The sequence below is a fragment of the Thunnus thynnus genome, chromosome 23, assembly GCF_963924715.1.
Source record: "Thunnus thynnus chromosome 23, fThuThy2.1, whole genome shotgun sequence".
Taxonomy (NCBI): domain Eukaryota; kingdom Metazoa; phylum Chordata; class Actinopteri; order Scombriformes; family Scombridae; genus Thunnus; species Thunnus thynnus.
In genome coordinates this window covers 19,308,167-19,325,718 of record NC_089539.1, presented here as the reverse complement: position 1 = coordinate 19,325,718, position 17,552 = coordinate 19,308,167, and the positions used below count along the sequence as shown (strand labels likewise).

Genomic DNA, 17,552 nt, shown 5'->3' with positions numbered 1-17,552 from the left:
TTTTCTTAGCCTGCTATCACTGGGACAATCCAGATAAGAGGCAGAAATATACTGTAGATAGATGGATGGAAGTGGATATACAGTAGATATGTATGACCTCTGTTCAACAGCATTTCTGCTACAACTATACTAGAAGAAACCCTCCAAACATTTCAGACACAGCTGGTCTTCATCAGGTGACTTCTATGTGCATTTATCTTAACTACTGTCCAGCTTTGGAAAGCATTCAATGTTCTGTTCACACTTTTCCTATCAAAGGGTTAGAAGGACAAAAGTAAAATTGCAAAGGGCTGAATTCAGCAGTTTAAAATCATGATAAGATAAAGCTTGCGTGAGATTACAAAGAAAAACATTTTTTTAAATGTGTTTTGTCAGTTAATAAGAAAAAAATACTGTATGACAAAAACCAGTGCATTCCAGTCCACCCCCTTAAATACCACTTAAATAAATGGATACTGTTGTACAGAGAGAGAGAGATATATATTGTATGAACGGTAAAACACAGAAGGTTAACATGCTCAAACGTTCAAACTGCTGTTTGTTTATCATGAAAATGAAGATCAGACCAGGGATTCCACTTTCCAGTTTCACCTCCTTTCTGTTGCAGATAAGCATGAAATCGTTTCCATAGAAACCGATCGAGCAGGTAGAGGAGAAGGCACAAAGCATAATGTAGCCGCCATAAATATGCTCACCAATGAAACCCTATTCATCCTGTTTAATGAAGCTACTATAGATAACTGCGGCTTTGAAGTCTCATAGGGACTCATGAACAAACGTCTCTCTGTCCAGACTGATGTGGGTTTAACCTGCAGTCTGAGGGCGTCTCATCTGACCTGGGTTAAAGACGGACACTTGTTTTGGTGAACAGGTGTTGTTGATAGAAATGTGGATTTAATGGTGTTGAAGTATGGCGACAGAACTGAAGTTTACTTGTTTTTTTCCTGTGTAATTCTGTGGTTTTATTGTTATATAATGCTACAGTTGCAAGAGTCGTAGAGATTCAGAATGCTGTTTCATCAGAGGTGCAGTTTTTAACAATATGCACAGTGTCAAAAAATATGTGTGAAATGTGATTTTAAAAGTGTTTCTCGTCAAAAACCTTTTTTTTTTCTTCTTTTTTTCAAAAGCTTCCCATGTGACATTTGATTCAGGGTTGAGTTTCTACTGTGGCAGCGATGAGGGGCTGAGTGTCTGATAGGAGTGGCGTAGGAGGAAAAGACATATCTGCACTGTAAAAGGTCATCTCTTCAACAACACTGAAGAGAATTTCTGCCAGTGCTGAGCCACAAAATCAGCGCTCGGGCGGCCGTTCAAAAGGACTCAAAGTGGAAATTCATCTGAACAAAGAACCTCTGATGGAAGGTTTCAGTCGGGCCAGAATAGTTTTGGATAGATCTTTACAAAGTAAGGTATGTGTAATAGCAGATGTCAATCATACAGCTGATGTTTCCTCTGTGATTTTAGATTTCCATGATGCTCTGAGTTCAATATGACTTTTGTTACACACAGGGAAGTGGGTGAGAGACAAAAACTTTGCACTTACTCGCTGATATTTCATCAGAATTTATGTTCTATTTTCCAGGACATAACATTACGAGATGCAGTTTGTATAAAAAGATACACAGACTTTGTGTATATGTTGGTTCAGTCAGCAAATTGAAGACACTAAGGACATGTACTCACTACTGCTTCTGACAATTTGGGGGCTTTTACATGATATAATAATAATAAGATAATAATATATGAAAATACTAGCCGATTAATTGAGGAAATAATTGACAGATAACTCAATAATGAAAATAATTGTTAGCTGCAGCCCTATCTATAATTACACTCAAATTATGCTTAGTGAGCTCTTTAAGGCTGATTCTAATATTTGATAGAGTCAATATTCTTAAATTTGACTGTTTTAGGCCAAAAAAAATGAATTAAAAAGGAGAAAAAGTGAAAAAATAATGATTTAATCTGTATTTCATAGTGTTTCTTGCCAAATTAAACACATCAGCAAGGTGTCCTGTTAAACATCAAGTATGTTTAATACGGATCTGCTTGCTGCAGATGTGGTTGCATGCCCAAGACCAACAGGGCGCTGACCTTCTCACAGCAGGGAGGCGACAGGCCCTGCCAACATGTGTATTCTGAATACACACAACTGGACGACTTACTTTCCTTTTAATCAGCCAAAATCAGGTTTTAATCTAAGGCTGATATTAACCTTTCGGAAGTAGACATGCAAATTATATGATAAGTGCACCATTAAAACATGATCTAATTAGCTTGTGTGTGTGTGTGTGTACTGGTGGCAGGTGTTCACCTTTTATAAATGGCGACTGAAGCCGAGCAGTAAAAGGACAACAGAGAGGGTTAGTAGACAAACCTTTTCCAGCTCCTCCATCCTTTTCTCCAGACTACCTGATGCTGCAGCTCCTCCGTCTCTGCCGTGACGGTTGTGTCGTTGTCTGCTGTTCCCGCCCATGTCCTCCTCAGATCCTGGTCCTGCAGAGCTGTTCCAAACACACAAACACACACTAGTACACAGGGTACAACTCGAATACTCAGGTCTACTTCAAATTGAACATGTGGAATAAAAAGTTGGATATATATGTATATATATATTGAATAGTGGAAATTTTTTGACAATTTCCACTGTTCAAAGTGTTCACTACTGCATTCACAGTGAGGCCGTTTGAAGGTATGAATCATACCCACATTATTACACTTCAATGGGATGACACATCCATCATCAAAAGAGCAGGTGGGAATATCTTCAGCGTGTTTGCCCTTTCAATTAGGCATGCATTATTAACACACCTCTGCCTTTTTATTCCATAAATGGAGAAAAGGACATCAAGGGTTTGCAACTTTGGTGCAAAAAGGATTCTGATTAAGAAACAATTTACATATTACATCTCCAAATAGGCTCAAGAATGGCGGTGGCAATTTGTGCGTCACTGTTCTTAAGCCGGGAAGAAAAAATTGTTTTAAAGGTTTTTGTATGCAGCTCGAGCAGAACATTAACCTTATCTCTTATTCGCTTCCTCACCGCTTAGAGAAGGATTCTGGGGCAGCCAGGAAAGAATATTCATGTGCAGTTTATTTTCTTACTGACCTTATTTCAATAATTATTGACGTGGAAACTTGGAATGAGTTGCTGGCACTATACCCTCCCCGACTACAACAACTCCCACTCTCTGGTAGGAACAGATTGTGCCAGGTTTATAAAATCAAATTATTGGGGAGTCTGTGGGCTTCACTGAATTGTCTGAAGGGGGCTGTCGGCATATTTCTACAGCTCAAATAGACAGGAAAGCTGCTGGCAAGACAAAGGACAAATATAACTCCTTTGTGCCATCTGCACTCCGTCTCTTTTCAGGATCTGCCAGATATGATGTACCCATTATTAGACTGCTTTACAAAGCACTTTAACTCTAAGATTGGAGAAGCAGCGCTGGGCAATATGGATATAATCTGTCACAACATAGAAAATGGAAATCCGGAAGGTCTTTTTTCTTTATTTTTTATTTTTAGAAGATTTTCATTGTATAGATAACAGTGCAGAGATAAAAAAGAATACATGGGGAGAAAGAGGCTACCAGGATGCTCCGATTCTGGAAATTAATTTGTAAGACCATTAATACATAAAATAACCAGATAGGAACATCTTTTTTGACTGGTTTAGTGGATTTAACAACTGAAAAGTCAAGGGACTTTATCACATTGATGTAAAAATCATATTTAAAGTCAAGATGAATAAAAAATGCCTTTTTAACCCTTTAAGATGAGAATCCTGGTCATATTGTGCACGTATTTAACAATATATGCCAAAAAAATACATTATTATATTATATCAAAAATAAAATCATGTGTTCATCCAGCAAAACAAAATAACTTCGTGGGCTTGAACCAACCCATTTCAACCAATAATATCATGACACCCACCAATCAATCAAAATTCAACTTTTAGCAGCACAGAGCTAATAAGACTCATTATGACATGCTCACTTTTCAACGTTCAAATCAAATTCCGTTACGAAACGTTACGTCCTGCCCGTCTATCCTGTTTCACTCGAAAATGCAGAAGTTAGATACTCTAGAAATGCTGTTTCATCTGGACTTTAAAACAAAACAGGAGATTTAATTGTACAATTTGGTCTTAAGGGTAAGTAGACTTTCTGGAAATCTTTACAACTACAAAAAATACTAAAATAGCACTGTCATAAACAACCACATTGTGCACACAGCTTTACAATTTTGTTACAAATTTATTCATCTAATGTGAAAAACTGTTATAGCGGAGAGATCTGGGATTGGAATTTGAACATGCAAATGTTTTGGTTTGCAATCCCTTTGACTAGATTTCAAATACCAAATATATGCAAAAGTGCATTTTTATATCACTCAACTTTAAGGAGCATGACTTGATGTAATGTAAAGACTTAGAATAGTGGTAAACAACAGACACGAGCCCCATTCTGTAAACAAACAGTAGGTATGCAAACATACATACACACAGTGGTAAAAAATGTGACTCTTCTCTCAGAGTTTTATATCTATTTTACTCAACTCAGCCATTCTTCTTTTCTCTATTGAGGCTACTGAGACATTACAGATACACAATCAGAGGTGGTATTTTTCTGTAGCCTGACATTTACAGAACCAACAGCTTATTTTTGCTCATTCTTATAGAGAGCAAAACATTGCAGCGGCCATCGTTTATGATCAAGAGGGAGTCCTTGAAACCCTCTCCATGGCGCTCGCCTACGCCAAGATAAAAATGTATTTCATTGGTCACTCTCATCGTAGCTCTTCAAGGCCGCTCTTCCTTTATTGGCATTAGCACACATGCAAAACGATTGTGCACGCACACACACACACACACATACATGTATACATTACAAAGCGTGACAACAAATACATCCCCTCACCATGATGTCCTAAGAAGAGCCAAACACAAAACAATGATATGCTTTTGTAAGGGGTGTGTGTATACATCCATGCATGCCATCTTGTTTTGAGAGATATCTCCCATGTCGCGCACAGACACACAAACAACACACACACTCTACTCTAAGGCGCTCAGCGGGTGTTGAAGCCAAGCCTAAACATCCATGTCCTCGATACTAAATATCACACTGTGGCCCATTAGCACCCTGCAGGGTGAGGTCTGGGGGAGAGACAGGCTGAGCCAATCACACACTCTTGGGAGCCTCGGCAGGTGGGAAGGAGAAAGCACAGACAGGAGAGCCAATAACAGCAGCAGCCACAGGTATAACAACGTCTCTCACAATCTCAAGTGTCAGTGTGGAATAAGTCAAAACTACACTGGAAACCACAACAAACAGTACTCAACCATCTGATTAACACCCCGCCTAGCCCTGACACATGATATTCCTCTTATCTGGAAAAAAAAAACATCAAGAAAAACTCTGTTCAGAGTTGTCTTGAGCTGGTAGTTTTAAGATGTAATCAGTAATATTTATTTTTCTCTGTGTGTTTCAGTTTTGAATGCTCCTTTCTCCCAGGCCCCCTGAAGTATTCACGATCTGTTAAGTACTTAGTGTTGTTTTTTTTCATTTTAAAGATGAAAGACGCTTCAGGCACTGACAAAATTTCAATACTGATGAAGTAATAAGCCACATAAGCTAATGTTTTTGTAGATGCAGCATAGAAAACATCAGCTCGCCATAGTATTGCACTTGGTCACAACATCCAGCATTAACAGCAGATGTTGAGCCTTGCCAGGCAATATGCTTGTCAGTTTATGAAAAACATACATAAACTAGAAGAGTGCACTCAGCGGAGTGCACATCTTGTGTGTCTTGGGGCATGTATAGTGTCAGCTTTCTTTAAGATGCACAGAATAGTGTAATGGTATTTTAATGGAGCATCCTCTTGGGTTCGCCTAACTGTATAAACTAAGCAGCAACCTCGGGGCTGAAAAATGAAACCAATGCGAGTCCCCATTGAGCCCCATGTTAAAATGCCCAACTTTACAGCAGAAATAAAGATGTTTACAGCTGGTACAAAAAAATGGTTTTGGTCTCTATAGCTAATTTCGCTGTTCATGACAACTGTATGGGGGAGGTGAATTTTTTATATAACTCACCCCTTTAAATTTGATTAAGGCTTAAAGTTATGCATAGTTAAAGTCGCTACCATGGCGACAGCGTTGCCAGAGAGCAAAATAGGTGAATCTCACTCAATTGTCCCTCCCGGCTCCCTTACAGTCAAGATAGCAGCAAAGCTAACAAAAATGGGGATTTATTCATCTCCCTAAAGTGCCAAACTTTAGTGGGTCATAACATATTGAGTGTGGAATTAATCTGCGGTTCAAGATGAGACCAAACTTTCTATGGATGTCAGTTTTTGAGCCACGACAAAAACAAAAATGTGGTTTCCAACATATTTGTTAATAAGCTAGTCGGAAATGCCTTTTGCTGCAGTTGTTGATCACTTGCGGCCCCTACTGGCTGGTTAAGAAAGGTGAGGAGTCAGCAGTCAGTGGTGGTATAAAACGTGTTGTGAAATAGGTTTTTCAACAATTGTGAATCACTGCAACCATGAGAGGTCATTGAGCATACAGTCAGAAATGTGCACAAAAAATACCAGGCTGATGGGTCCAGTGGTATGCGAGATTAGCTGCGGACAGATACACAAACACAGACAGAAAGACAAGTAGACAGTTATAGTTTGCTTGCCCGGAAACACTGTTTTTTATCTAAATCTCCCTTTTTGTACAAAATTTGCTTTCCAGTGATGTTTGGCACATTTCGGCATGTTAAATTTTGCTGCGGACGTGCCTTACAGCGATGTGGTTGTGGCTATAAAAGGTAGCAGTCAGTCAGAAGGCACAGAAGTCTGAGCAAAGAGCCTGATTTACTTTTTAGCTGACAGGGTGTTGGCGTAAGACAACTGTCCAAAAGCCAGGGCATTTTAAAATGCTAGATATTTGAATGGACTTTGGTATGGCAACAGTCTTTTTAAGTAACAACACAAAATTTTGTGGACAGCGGGGACAAACTGTGAGGAAGCTTTGCCAAACACTGGCATGGTTTGTATCAAGATAAAGAAAAAAGAGGAACGAACAGAGAGGGAGACATGTATGTATAAAGTTGTTCTATCAGCCATCTTGTGCTACCCAGCCCACCTGGCGGGCTATCCGTTGCAGAAGCGCAAAGCGTCCAAGTGTAGCCAGGCCAGCTGATGAGAGCATTAACCATAATTACATGGCCAGATTGAATGTCAGCTGGTGAAATAGGCTGTTGGGGTAGGCCACAACTTAACAATTTGGTTGCAAATAACACAAAATAAATACACTGGGATTGTCAGAGATTCTCAGAGGATTTCAGCACCTGTAATGTTGATCAAGTGTTGCAGGCTGCAATTTGCGGATTCAATAACTTTGAATTTTGCATGATTTACTCTGCTGTACATCATGATTATTTGAAATAAAGTATGCAACAGGTTAAGAAAATTGTGTTGAATGTGCCCACAGAAATTTAGGGAATGCAGAAAATATAGTACAAAAGTCAAATTTTATATTATTCTCTATCATTTCAATGCTGTAGTACAATGCAAGCAGATCAAACAATGTGTATTTCGACCACAGTTCTGTGCTCTCTGCCAAAACTTCAACAGGAAACTGTATAAAACAAATGAGAAAATCTGCCCAGAAGGAGGTGTCTGTACAAACATCAATCTTTTTGGATGATGAAAAAAAAAGAGTTTGAAAACCTGTTATCAAATGCCAAAGCAATCTTTGGCTGAGCTGAACCGCACATTTTGGACCCCAAACCTTTCAAAGTGAATCATTTACTTTCAACAACTTTCCGCCAGGTACGGAAGTGAAATGATGGTCTGAACAAAGTGTCCAAGGTCCAGATGGTGTCCTGTCAACGTCTGTTCAAAACATTCATCGACAGTCATTCTTCTTGAATCAGAAAAGCTTGAAATGAGAAGCGCTGAGGAAAAAAAAATAAACTCTACGGTGACACACCAGGAAAAGGCCCTTGGACAATTTCAGTGGAGCTGTGTAATTAATGACTCAAAACTGCTGTTTCTCATCCCAGCCTCTGCTCCTTCTCTTGATACATCACTAGTGATGTTGAGGCTGATAAACTCCACTTGCAGTGTCAGGATAATAAAAATGAGTCTCACCTCTTGTGGCGGCCGCTCCCAGATCTTGGGGTTTCCTGAAATTTAAAAAAGAAAAGAAAAATCACACATGAGGATAGGAATGCCTCTGGTTCACAAACAATAGCTCAGAGGTGTAAATTGCATCACGTGTTTTTGGGGATTTTTTAATTTTCATAGAGTAGTGTTGTTAAGTCTCTAATTTCGAGTTGTCAATTAGAAAAACTATGTATCATCTGTTTTGTTCATCTGCCTTGGGTTGTGTTGGTTCACTAAAGAGGAAAAAACACAAAATTCCATCTACAGGATAAGGGAAATTTATCAGGAGCAGCATTTATAGAAAGCCTTTAGGTTGTGTGTGAACGTTTGTGTATCGCAGCTGCTGAGCTGATATATAGATGAGCTTTTGTTGCATTTAATAGTTCAGCAGGAGCCCGATAGCCCCAAGTTGTGGAAGGCAATCTTGTTTTGCAACATGGAAGTGCGTGTTTATCTTGTTTTCCCATTATATTATGATCTAAAGGTTGTTTAGATCTAGATCGCAGTGACGCTCCAATAAAATCGCCTTCAGTAAAACAACGCTCCCCCCCCCCCCCCGAAAAATGAGGTGTGTGTCGCTGACACTGTGAGATGAATACGCATCTCCGCTTTCCTAAGGTCTTGTGCAGTGAAGGGTCCCGAGTTTGATTGAGGAGCCTTGGCTCTGCTACAATCTATCAGTCAGAGCTTGGCTTTAGCGGGTGAAGGGAAACGTTGTGCCCGACTCTTAGCATGCACCAGCCTCTGTGTCTCGGTGACATCTCATCCATTACCTGTGGATGAAACCCCAACGCTCATCTCTTCCCTGGCTCAAGCCTGGATAGATTTACTAAGATGGAGGACAGTCTGCAGCAGCAGCAGCAGCAGGTCATACACTTTATAATACCTGATGTGTGCATCAGGCATGGTTCAAGCAACACCTGGATTTAAAAGCGATTTGATGAATACTGTTTTGGAAACTGACATTTTCTAGGATTTTGTGTAATCCAACATCTGCCAAAGCTGCACTTGAAAAGTCAGTTCTACAGAAGCCGTTTGATCTTTCTCCACCACCTGTCTTATCAAGAATTTAATCTACGGCAGACAGTTGTTGCTACTCCACAAGTGTAAGATAACGGACTGAGTCTGAACCCATAAAGCTTAATACAGAGAAAGACTTCAACTATGGAGCTGGTTCATCAGGAACATTTAGAAGAATTAGAACCAGACTGTGAGTATTTCGGTTGTAGACATTATAACATAAAGACCAATGAATCACATTTAAGACTAGAACTGAAAGTTATTTATATTATAGATTCATAAGGATTGCATGTTTCCAATTAACTAATTGTTTAGTCAATAAAATGTCAGAAAATAGTGAAAATACAAAGAGCCCGAGGCTTGTTGTGTCTAAACTGTCAGATCTGAGAAGCTGGAACAAGTAAATATTTGCCATTTTTGTTTGATAATGACTTAAATAATTATTCACATTTAAAAACACTCATGTATTTTCTGTCAAATTCCTGTCTTAAAGTAAACAGTCATAGTAAAAAGTAATAGCAAAAGAAGACAGAAAAAGTGTGAGGTCTCATGCAAAACAGTTTTAGTTGAGATACGATGTGTTTAGTTTTCAAAGCAGATGTAGTTCTTCAGCTGTAAACTCAGGTTTCTTCCTAACAGCCCCGAGTCACTACAGATCAGACTAAAGAAATAACAAATGCTGTCTAAATGTAAATGTATGTTGCTTCCACCATCTAACTTGCATAAACCAATGGGTTTATATGACCTGGAAACCCAGTCAGCTGATTTCCAACAGTAAAGCGACTTTGTGGGATATAATTATTTGCTTTTGAGTTTTCAACAGATTTACTTTGTGACATATGCATGAGCATCATGTCTCATATGTCAAGTGCACTGACCTACTGATAAGGGTCTGTAGACTGGATTGATTATTTTCTGATGTGAAAAAGGGGTTGAAATATGAGTCAAAACAACAATCTGAGAGAAGGTCACAGCGGTCAGCAGACATTGTGAAGCTGCGCCAGCCCTCATTTACACATTGTGATATGTGTAGTCAAAACAAAACAGCAAGAATGACTCTTATATGATACTGAGTGTAGACCGTGAAGCTAAAGCAGAAGAGCTGTACTTACTGGCTAGTATAATAAGCTTATTGGGCTGGTATGAAATGAAATGCAGCTGTTAGTTATGGTAAAACTTCAGAATATGAGTGTAATGCTCTCCTAAAATGACCACAGACCGACCAGATCAGTTATACATGAGCAAGTCTCGCTGTATAGTATTTCAAGCTCAGAGCACTGTGCCACAAATAAAAAAGGATCATGTTTGATTCGTTGTTTATAATCACTTGCAGTTTGTCATTCTAGTTCATTTTCTTTTATATTATATAGTTAATTTCAGCAGCACAGTCAGAGTACTGTAGACAGCGGCAGCATGTCCACCGTACTGCAGATAAATGAACAGAAAACACTGTTCTCCCAAGTGTTTAGATACTTTTCTTAACTTTTGGTAACCACACTGAAGCAACAATACAATAGAAACACAGTCACATCTCTTCTTCTTCTTCTTGTTCTGGTTGGCAAACCACAATACTTCAAGTTAGAACAGACACTTTAATATAACTGATTATGTAATGATCATGATTATTTCATGACAGATAATTATTTGAGTACATGGAATAACAATAAAACACTTCATGTGAGGTGACAGTATTGTGTTAAGTGTCTATTTGATAAGCTCTAAATATCTCATTTTAATACTGCAGTACTAATAACATTAATAAGTCTAATAAAAAACAACTTCCATCTACATACTGTGCAGTATCAAACCGGTTTTTAATGTTATACAGCAACCTGCAGGTCCTCATTCCTTCTATTACTTGGGGACCCTGAGGATAAACGGATCAGCCACATCCCTCTGTGTCTGATATGCAACCTAAATTCTGAAAATGAAATCTTATGATGTTTACAGTGTGCGGTGCAGCTCCTGTCTGGGATATGAATCTGTGAGACAAGGTCAGTGTAATTCATGTAGGACTACTTCACTGCACACAACACAAGCCTGTGCAACTTTATTTATCATGCTTGAGCTGTGCTGACAGCTCCCATAAGCCCCGCTACAGACCTCAGAGCTACTATGAATACACATAGACAAATGTCAACAATAAAACAAGTACTTTATCACTGGACTCGAGCAGATTAATTCCTGATGTGCATTTCTCTGTGTTTGTGTACCTGTGAGGAATTCTCTGCAACACTGTGTGCCATTTAAATACCGGATAAAACACATTCAGATGTCTTATTCGGATACTTAAGGTTCTTTGTGATCTATAATTTATGCTCTGGCAGGTTATTAAATTTAAAAGTCTCTAAAGGAATGCAATCCTAGTCCACCAAAAAGTGATCTTTGGCATTCCATCCACCCACAAAACAGCTCAGCGCTCTGACCGTTCCTCCTTACAAAGCTGATAAAGATCACAATTTTACTGGAGGCATTCAATAAATTCAAGAGAGATGTCCTCTTCAAATAAGCATTCTTGATTAGCATTTTAAGAAAAAGCAGAGAAGCCAAAGACATCAACCAGCGAAACTTGGCTACCGGAAAAATCCCAGGGTCCTGGGAAAGATCTGTGGCAAGTGTTGTATATGTTTACATGAAAGCATTTGAAACCTTTTCCCACCAGCGTCTAATGCTGCAATTTACTTATGCCATACTGTATTATGTATATGACATGTTTGTCATGATAATTATAGGCGAACATTGTACTTATTGTACCTTACGGCTGTATTGTCATTGACGCGATGCTTTGGAGCTCTTTCACACAACATTTTAATTAAGATGCTAACATCCCCTCAGCTGTCTGAGTCTTTGATGCCAGCTTAAGAAGTAGATCTCAAAATGCCAATGCAGAAAATAAGATGAAAACAAGACTAACCTGCATACGATACTGTAAACAGACAGTCATGCTGACCTCCTGTCCTTTCTGTGACCAGTGCAGCTACTGCACAGATGTTGGTCAAATGTATTTTCCTCTGTGGTCCTTAAAGGAACATTTCTAGGAACCATTTAGTTCCAGTGCATTGCGTGGGTGCTAAAAAAAGAAATAAAAATCTGCAACATCACTCTCTACTCATTGTTAGTTTGAGTGACACCAAAATGAGGTTTAGGTCTGCTGTATACTATGTCCCTTGTTTGTGATGGAGTGAGGCTGCTTTTTAACCAACCACTATTTGTTCTGGTAGCAGAACATGACAAACATGTTCTAGTAGCAGTCAAAGATAAATATTGGTGTGGGTTAGTTGGCTTATATAGGAGCAAAACTTAAAATCTTGAATCAACAGAGGTGTGAATGTGATCAAATATTGTTTTAGGCAGCAACATGACTTCTCTGTGCTGCTAGCTCAGGAGCTGCTGCTCCTTGCTGGAAATGCCATGTGATTGGTACTGAACGTTTCCCTGCTGTTCAGGCAAGATGCTTTGCATCAGCACCATTTTTGTAAACTGAAAGGTGCTAATTAAAAATGCAAATGAAGCTTGTTAAAAAGTGCTGGATGGAGACTCAGTCAGCAGTATGTGTTTTCCATGTGGGAGAGAAAGTGAGAGACCTGGACTTCTCCTCTGTGGACCTGGCGCCACATTAAAAGTAGATGATCCCCAGGAATGTTCCATATGCTTCTAGCTGCTGGATCACTGAAACAGGTTTCCTTGCAGGACTCGCATACCAGAGGGAGGTAAGGCCTGATAACCAGGACCACATGCCTGTAGAGGGCCTCTCTGACCGGTCATCACTGAACATACACATATCAGATACATGCATCCCGCTACACGGAGAGGAGATACTGTATGTGTGTGTCCATGCATGACACACAGATAGTGCACATCGAATGCACAAATTTAATGTTTCCCAGGTTCCCAGAAAGAGATGGAAAGAAAACATCGCCACAGAATTTAGACATCATCTGAAAAAATATTTTATACTGAAAAATCCTTGGTGGAGTTTCCCTTATGTCTTCAGCAGCAAAGAGTTACAGCTTGTTTTGGTTGGGAAATGCTCTGCAACCCATGGAGACGCAGGCTGAACTTAGTTTCTTTTTCAAAAAACTTTTTGTCCAGGTTTCTTGATACCAGCTAAGAGGCCCGGCTGAACATTGTATATCATAACAGGTCTGACATGGCAATTGCTTGTCTCCAGGTGATAAATGGGGCCCGGGAGGAACGGCACATTTTTGGGATGCTCCGTCTTCAAAGATGCCTAACTGACAGCTCCGTCGTAAATCCACTGACCAAACTCTCTGCAGCTCTTTATTTCTCTGGGTCTCGGCCTCCTTATAAGCTTGTTGACACAGGACACCCAGCAGAATATGAATGTCAGTTTTACATGACATGTGATGGTTACTTTCTGCGTGGCCACATCTGGTCTGCGTTAGTCCTCATGTTGACATGGTAAGAACAGATTCAGCAGAAATTAACAGACTTATTCTCTTTGAACTGGTGGACTGAGAACCCCTTTTTTCCTAAATGGACAGATGTGTGGGCAAAGCTACAACAGATTCTACTGAACTGCTTGTTGTTTGCTTATGCATGGACTACTTCACGTAAATAGTCGAATCCTTTGCTTTTTTTTATTTTTTTATTTTTTTTATTCGAGCCACATCTCAGCAGGTGCTGTCACAATCTTCCTGTTAGTGTGGTGTGTGTGTACATATTTTATACACAAGCCCTCGCTTTGCGTAAACAGCCTCAGACGATTGCAGGTCCAAAACAAAATAAGCCTGCTGATGCATAACAGCCGATCCGTCTGGAATGCGACTCTTAGTTACATCCATGAGGATTGTCACTCAGCAGCAGGGCCATTTTTTTTTTTTTTTTTTTTAAATAATTTCTTTCATATGGCAATTTTCATGTCAGCCAGATGATTTTTTCTTTTCTTTTTCCAGAAATACAAACAGAGCAGGAGAGGTTTCAGTCATTGTTGCACAGCTGGATTCTTTTCATATCCTCCGTGTGCTCTATTTCTTATTAATAATCACTCTGTGTATATTTGAGGCGAGTTTGAAATTACATATACGCACTACTGAACGTATAATACTGGTGTTGTCGAATATAAGATTCAAATTACGAGCGTGTCATCTCTGATTTGGTTTTATTTTTTACTAATTCATTTATGTCCTCACTCTACAGACACGTCCCAGACTTATTTGGAGGAAGAGCAGACTGTCTCTGCATGGGCTCACCTTTATTTAATAAACCCAGGATTACTTGCCAAGATTAAAAGACTCACTTTAAAGAGACATCAATTGTCCTCACACTCTTAAGAACCAGACACCTCATACACAAAGCAGATCCTAACACTGGCTTCGAAATGAGGTTTGATTTATATGGCTCTTCGCTTTACGGACTGCGCAGTGCTATTTTACGCTATGTGATGGATGATACTGCTTTGTTTCTCTTATTCCAGTAGCTGAAACTGTCTCACACTGTGTATATTTGTCCAACTTTAAGAATAAGCAAAATGGTATCACTAAAAAAACCAAAAGTGCCAGACAGACTTCTGAGGCGCCCTCTCACCAAGTAGCTTTAACAGCATTTTAGGGTGTTTCGTTTTGCTTGTAACCGATTTCACAGTGATGATGAAATGCCAAGACACCTTTGGGTTTTGCATCACTGCAGCTTTCCACACAGAGAAAGTCAGCTCTAAAACTAGCCGGGTGTCTCCCTGAGCAACAGTGCCTCTGTTTGGCAGCACCGATGCATCAATCTGTACAATATTTTTGCTCAAGAAAAGTGTGGAGGGAAAGTAGAATATAATATGATCCTATGAGAGATAATACAGACTGGAAAAAAAAAACAGGCATTACTAGAAACAAAAACATCATGTCAGTTCTTGGATGTTGTTAGTGTGCTGTTCTTTCTCTCTTCTCTCCCGTCATGTCACCTCTTACCATTAAGTGGCCAGTGGAGGGGTCAGCTGTCATGGCCTCGTTCTGGACAGTGTTGGCCTGAACAAGCTCCTCCTCCTCCCTCCTGGTTTTCTCCCCTGCGTCGTCGTCATCCAGCTCATCCAGGCTCTGAGAAGAAGAAAAGAGAGAGAGAAGAGCGTTGAGGGAGAGTGAAGACAGTCACTCAGACTATGTTTACATGCATGCATGAAACCGATTATGGGGAGAAATCAGTGTAAGGCAACAAATCGTGCAGCATATTTACACTGCGGTATATGTCTCACCTACCTGACCATATTTTTTACAAATTTTTTGTATTAGTGATATAAGATGCTGCTAACTTGAGATGTTTTTGTTTTGTTGTTGTAGAAATATTTGGACTAATGACTAGTGTTGCTGTGAAATATATCATCCTATAACATCTTATTTAAACTTTGTAAGCTAGAATTCTTTATTTTGGAGTCAGTTTGGACTTTGGATTGAATTATTTTGGCTATAAGGATGCACTGGTGCGACTGTTAATGTTCCCTTTATCCCACCACACTGCTGCCTCAACCGTCCCCTCTCAGAAGATTTGTCACGCACGCACACAGGGCTCGTAAAAGCTCTGTTAGAAACCTGTTAGTTACCGTTATACATGGCCAAGAAATCAGCTTTCTCCGACAGTAACAGTAACTCGGTCACTTGAGTTCATGTAAACACACTGACAGATGCGTAGTGACAGGCCAGGTCATTCCCACCATAACAGCAATGTTAACCTCTAGCTCAACGCAGCCAGGGACTCCTCTTAATCCTCTTAAGACATGATCACATTCACTTCCAGGAATCCATGAGGAGCTGCAGCTCAAACGCTACCCAACACTAGATGGACTCTGGTCAGCCAACAGGAAGGCGCCCTGTTCGAGGGCCTTTCACCTCCTGGGGACAGTCAGAGGGGATTTTTGACCAGAGGAATGTCCCTTGAAAACACAATAAAAGACATGTACAAACACACAGAGAGCAAACATCCCTTTGACAGTACTGAGGAATGGGGAGTTAGCTTTCATTATTTAAGCAGAGATCTTGCACATTGCCTTGGAAAACCTCCAACTCGACTCCTTGCAATCTGGATTCGTAGCTTTATCGTGAAATATGTGCTTCCTATTTGCATTTACTTTGCAGCGAACTGTGCGGCGTAGTTAACGGGTTCATGTGTCGGGAGCCGTGAAGATATGTTGCGTAAAAAAAGAGCTTGACATTAGGACGGATGGTTGGATGATGACGAGAGACAGAGATCGGGGGCCAAACTCCCAGAGGGGCACAATGCAAACCACTCTTTCCTGTTTCACGCTGTAGGGCGAACAAAAGGTGCCCGCTCAACGGGCCCTTTAGTGGTAAAAATAGCCTTACAAGGTTAACAAGGAATGCAGTCATTTGCAAGGCCTTTCCTGCCAAACGGTTTATCAGCTGTCCTTGGGGAAAACGCCAGCTCCTTTTTCTTTTTGACTCTCACTCACAGTCTGATGTTTGCACTCTCCTCCTCCTCCACCAGTCCTTTCTTCATCTCTCACATGCAAGTACAAGTGGTGGACACAATGACAGGAATGAGCCCTGTAATAAATCTTCCTTATTTGATTCAACTCTAAAGTCGTGTTGCCATAGTTTGTGGTATTCTTCCATGGAATTGCACGGTTTTAAACTTTAATTGCATCCATCCATACCCACACAAGCCTACAGATGAAACTTTTTTTTTTCTGAATCAATTTATAGCTGCCAATTTGACAGAAAACCATTTTGAGACTTGGAGCAAACATTATGTGGGAAATAAAGTGTAGAAGTTTTGGAGTTTAAAAAAAATGAAATTGAACAGAAGTCTGTCTGTGTCAACACAGTGAAATGTGCAGTGACTAACCATTCAGCTATGCACAAATGTGCCTGAAATGTGGAATTGGGAATCTCAAAGTTTATTTTGGATAGAGAAGGAGCCCGTTTTGCCCTCCAGTATTCCAAATTGCTGTGCATTTTCTTCTATTCCAAATAAAGGGAAAGAGGGATCTGTGTGTAACCATATAAGGGATGTTTTTGCTCCTGACATCATCAAAATGAGTCTGGCCATTTTTCTGGCCAATTTCTTACCTTTGGATGATGGAAACAAGCAGAGAAGGTGTGGAAGGATGAATGAGTGGTGCTTTTGCCTGATGTCTTGAACAATATGTTCATATTCAATCATAATGAAAGTTCTTAAAGGTTAGACCAGATTTTTTATGAAAAACTGTCAAAGATAGGAATCACAGCTCTTAAATTTCACCCTTTGCTCTTGTGGTTGAAGATATGGCACATTTAATAGATCGCTCTCCTTACGTTTGGAAATGAAAGTAGGTCTCACAGTGACCGCACATGGTAGCTAATGCCAGCCAGAATATTATTCACGCATACTGACAGGATGCTTCATGTTGTTTC

General features: G+C 39.9%; 1 protein-coding gene across 2 annotated transcripts in view; it reads right to left on the bottom strand.

Moving 5' to 3' along the window:
* Window positions 1-17,552, bottom strand: part of pawr (PRKC, apoptosis, WT1, regulator) — a 70,259-nt gene that overhangs the window by 4,529 nt on the left and 48,178 nt on the right. For both annotated transcript variants that reach the window (XM_067581084.1, XM_067581085.1), the window contains exons 3-5: window positions 15,117-15,242; window positions 8,161-8,195; window positions 2,381-2,507 (exon numbers count right to left, since the gene is read on the bottom strand). In XM_067581084.1, coding sequence (XP_067437185.1) covers window positions 2,381-2,507; window positions 8,161-8,195; window positions 15,117-15,242 — 288 coding nt within the window. The remainder of the gene's footprint in view (window positions 1-2,380; window positions 2,508-8,160; window positions 8,196-15,116; window positions 15,243-17,552) is intronic.